The sequence below is a fragment of the Agrilus planipennis genome, unplaced genomic scaffold, assembly GCF_000699045.2.
Source record: "Agrilus planipennis isolate EAB-ADULT unplaced genomic scaffold, Apla_2.0 scaffold298, whole genome shotgun sequence".
NCBI lineage: Eukaryota > Metazoa > Arthropoda > Insecta > Coleoptera > Buprestidae > Agrilus > Agrilus planipennis.
The window spans coordinates 296,662-300,475 of NW_020440081.1; the positions used below are offsets into that span (position 1 = coordinate 296,662).

The 3,814-nt window shown below is 36.4% G+C and overlaps 1 protein-coding gene across 3 annotated transcripts; it reads left to right on the forward strand.

Moving 5' to 3' along the window:
• Window positions 1-2,559: 2,559 nt before the first annotated feature.
• Window positions 2,560-3,693, forward strand: LOC112906020 (sialin-like). Of its 3 annotated transcripts, none has more exons than XM_025979560.1 (2): window positions 2,757-3,271; window positions 3,346-3,438. In XM_025979560.1, exons 1-2 carry the CDS (start codon window positions 2,769-2,771, stop codon window positions 3,350-3,352), a joined length of 510 nt encoding a protein of 169 aa, XP_025835345.1. In that variant the 5' UTR covers window positions 2,757-2,768; the 3' UTR covers window positions 3,353-3,438. The 3 variants fall into 3 exon arrangements, with proteins under 3 accessions (XP_025835343.1, XP_025835345.1, XP_025835344.1); XM_025979559.1 differs by having other exon boundaries at window positions 2,790-2,882; window positions 2,944-3,692; XM_025979558.1 differs by having other exon boundaries at window positions 2,560-3,693.
• Window positions 3,694-3,814: the final 121 nt, after the last annotated feature.

Consider the following 3,814-nt stretch of genomic DNA (forward strand, 5'->3'; position numbering starts at 1 on the left):
ACAGACAAGGTGGTAAATTAAGTACTCAACGATTTATATATGTATGAATAATTAAGTTAACTCAAAAGAGATTAATAAGGTTGAGGGGGGGGGGGATAGTGGAAGGAAAATGCGTTGGGAAGGACGATGGATGATGAGAACTTTAGAAAAATATTTAAAAAGTAAGGGACTAGAGTTGAACGTAATTAAGATTAAGTACTCTTAATGGAATTTGGAGAAGTAGGATGAAGAAAAGCAAGAAAAAAGGAATTAAAATGGAAGGGGAAATGATAAAAAAGGTGAAAAGTATATCTATTTCGGACACGTAGGTAATGGGGAATATAACAACGATATAATGCACACAGATGCATAACTAGCGAAAACAAATGTTTTGTTATATAGAGAAAAAAGTTGCGTAAAAATGACAGAGTCAGGAGGAAAAGGTTGTTGAACGTGACAATTAGACGCATAGTTTTTATAGGATTTAATATGGGGGTAGAAAAAGTAGAAACAGGTGAACAACAGATAAGAAATATACAAAGTGGGTAGAAAAAAGATGACAAACTACGAGATAAAAATATATTAGTGAATTAATTTTTTGAGTTTATTTTATTCACCCGGGCTTCTGATACTAGTACGTGAAACCAGGGGCCCGGGTTCGATTCCCGGCAAGGGAATAACAGCAGCAACAATTTTTCCTCATTAATTTATCAATTTGAAGTTATCTGTAGTGGGTAAATTTAATCCAAATAAATGTTTTTTAGTTAATTAATACATATATCGAAGACTGCGGTTGATTAACAAAGATACAAAATAAAGCGAGATTTACAGGTCTTAAGCTCTACAATTTTTGTACAGAAAACATTCATACATCTCTTGCTGTTATAGTAACGTTAGTAAAAAAAAAAGCATTCGTTCTTACGTTTGTATTGGCGACAAACGTTCCAAATGCCCTTTTATTTACACGTCAAACCTCAAGATGCATTGTAAATTTTGATGAAATAATTTTTAAAATCGAACGAGTACTTTTGAAGACTACCCATTATATCTAAATTTANTCGTGAATAGTAAAATCAGAAATTAAATAAAAATAAACTAATTGATTAGAAATGTTACGGTGAATTCGGATTACATTAATTAAAAAATAATATGACGTAATTAATATTTCATATTTTTGAACTGTTATTTCACAACTGAGGCGCTTTGCGACTGCATCGGAAATGAGACATAATCTGGCATTAAAGTGGACTACTATCGACAGTCAACTTTGACAGTCTATTAAATAAATGAGTGCAGGCTTTCACCATTGGCAAGAGTGAATTTTAGGTTGCAAAAGAAAAACAAAGGTTTAAGTGTAACCCCAAAGAAGATAAGAAGTAACGCCAAACCACATATAACCAATGATACCAAACTTCAATCATCAATATCCAAACTTAATTTCGTGATATCGGCACTTAATTAGCGATCAATTCAAAGGTAAAGACGTGTACTAAAACCCAAAAATTTGTTTTATGATACATGTACGTTTTTATATTGTGTTTTTAGGAATAAATCGAACTATACGTTTTAGAAGAAACAAATTCGAAAATATAACACTATTAAGAGTGTATCTAATAACTTACAAAAAAAAAATATATTTAATTGGAAGCATGGAGGTTTTAGCTAAGGTACTAATATTGAAAAATATTTTTTTTTATTCTTTTTTATCGAATGTACCTAATAAGAATTAAAGAGAAAATACAGGCAAATTGGTAAAAACACGATTTTACTAAATAATTGCGAAAATTCTGAATAAAGAATTAAGTTTACCACAGCAAGTAATTTCACTAAGTATTACACTTGCATATTTGTTTACTATTATGGCGTGTTTAAGTTGAAAACAAGTAGGGAAAGAGCGAATTTTAAATATAGGAGACGAAAGTTTAGAAGAAGTGGCTGAGGTATCTAGGAAGACAGATAAGTTAGGACGGAAGGAGCAGTTGGGATATAAAGCATATATATATCCTACCAATCTATCTCGCCTATTTTTTATTGATTTCCATAGAGTCCTCTATTCTCTTATTCATTCTAATACCTCCTCATTTCTAACGTTCTCTATCCACGGTATCCTCATCATTTGCTTGTAACACCACATTTCGAACGCTTCTAACCTTTTCTTTTTCGCCGCCCCCACTTTCCATGTTTCGCACCCGTACATAAGCTCAGATGATAAAAAACACTGTGAATTAAAGCGCTAAAGTCCCATTTCAAGTTTTGCTGAAATGTGAATGAAATGTTTAAATAGCATAATGAGAAGTTTTGGTTAACGAGATCTCATGGGTGCAATACATACTAGAAAAGTCTAGAGATAAATTGTAATCAATTTTGGAGCCAACTCTTCGTAGAATTACGTAAGCTTCGTTCATTAAGAAGATCGGTAGATCATTTAGGGATCTTTTTATAAGAAACTAACTCAAAGAAGTTTCACTTAAAATAAGCTATTAGTTTTCAACGAATAACGAATTAGTTTCGGTCGATAGAGAGCATTATCAATTTAAAAGTAATTGTCTTCTCCAGTGTGTTTTACTTTCTGTTTCACAAAAAATCTACTAGACAAGAATTAGATTACAGAAAACCATAAATCCTAAAATGGCTCGTAATTCTAAGTCTTAAGTTTATATGTGGAATTTTGGGTTTTACTGTTTTATTTACAGTTTAGTTCACAGAACATTTTTAACGTTTAATGTTTTTATAAATTAGACTATTTCGTTGTTTCAGCTTGGTTAACATGTCGTCAAGTTTTAAATATAATGGTAATATTGGGCTTTATGTTCAATTACATGCTAAGGGTAAATTTGGCGATGGCTATAACCGACATGATTCAGATCAACGAGACGTCGGTGGCCCGTAATTCGACCGATTCTGTAAAAGTTGAAGGTGTTAAGCGTTATCACTGGGACACTTATGCCAAAAATGATATTTTAGGCTACTTCTTCTGGGGCTACATTCTCACCGAAATCCCCGGCGGCCGTCTGGCCGAAATTATCGGGGCTCGTAGGGTTTTTGGCGGTGGCATGTTGGCAGCGAGTCTGTTGACAATACTCACGCCAGTTATCTGTGATCTTCCCATTCAGGCGATATTGTTTTCGCGCGTTTTGATGGGTTTCTTCTTGGGCGCCACGTGGCCCGCCATTCCGCCCATGGCGGCCAAATGGATACCGCCGTTAGAACGGTCAAAATTCATAGCCAACATGATGGCGTCGTCGCTCGGTGCAGCGCTAACTATGACCGTCAGCGGACTATTGACGGAAAGGTTTGGCTGGCCTAGCGTCTTCTACTGCACTGGGGTTGTAGGCATGATTTGGTCAATAAGTTGGTTCTTTTTAGTTTTTGACTCGCCAGCAGAACATCCTCGCATCACTGCGCAAGAACGTTGCGAAATTGAAACCGCAATTGCGGTCGCATCCGGTAACAGTGTGAAACCAACGCGTGTGCCCTGGCTGGCCATTCTCACTTCGGCACCAGTTTGGGCCATTATCATTGTCCACACCTGCTCCATTTTCGGCTACTTCACGGTGGTCAATCAGTTGCCCACTTACATGATGGAAGTACTCCATTTTGACGCCAAAAACAACGGATTCTTATCAAGCATTCCCTATCTAGGTAAGTCCTTTTATTTTTTGACGTGACAACGTCTTATAATTCGATGGAGCCGGCTGCACGCACGAAAAAACATGACTCATGCGGCGTTACCTCGCTCTGAGGCGTTCCATTTAAGGCTTGAAGTGCAAGCGAGAGCGCGGAACGAGCGACAAAGAGGCACAATCGGCCTCCGCGTTCGGCAGCGTTCGACATC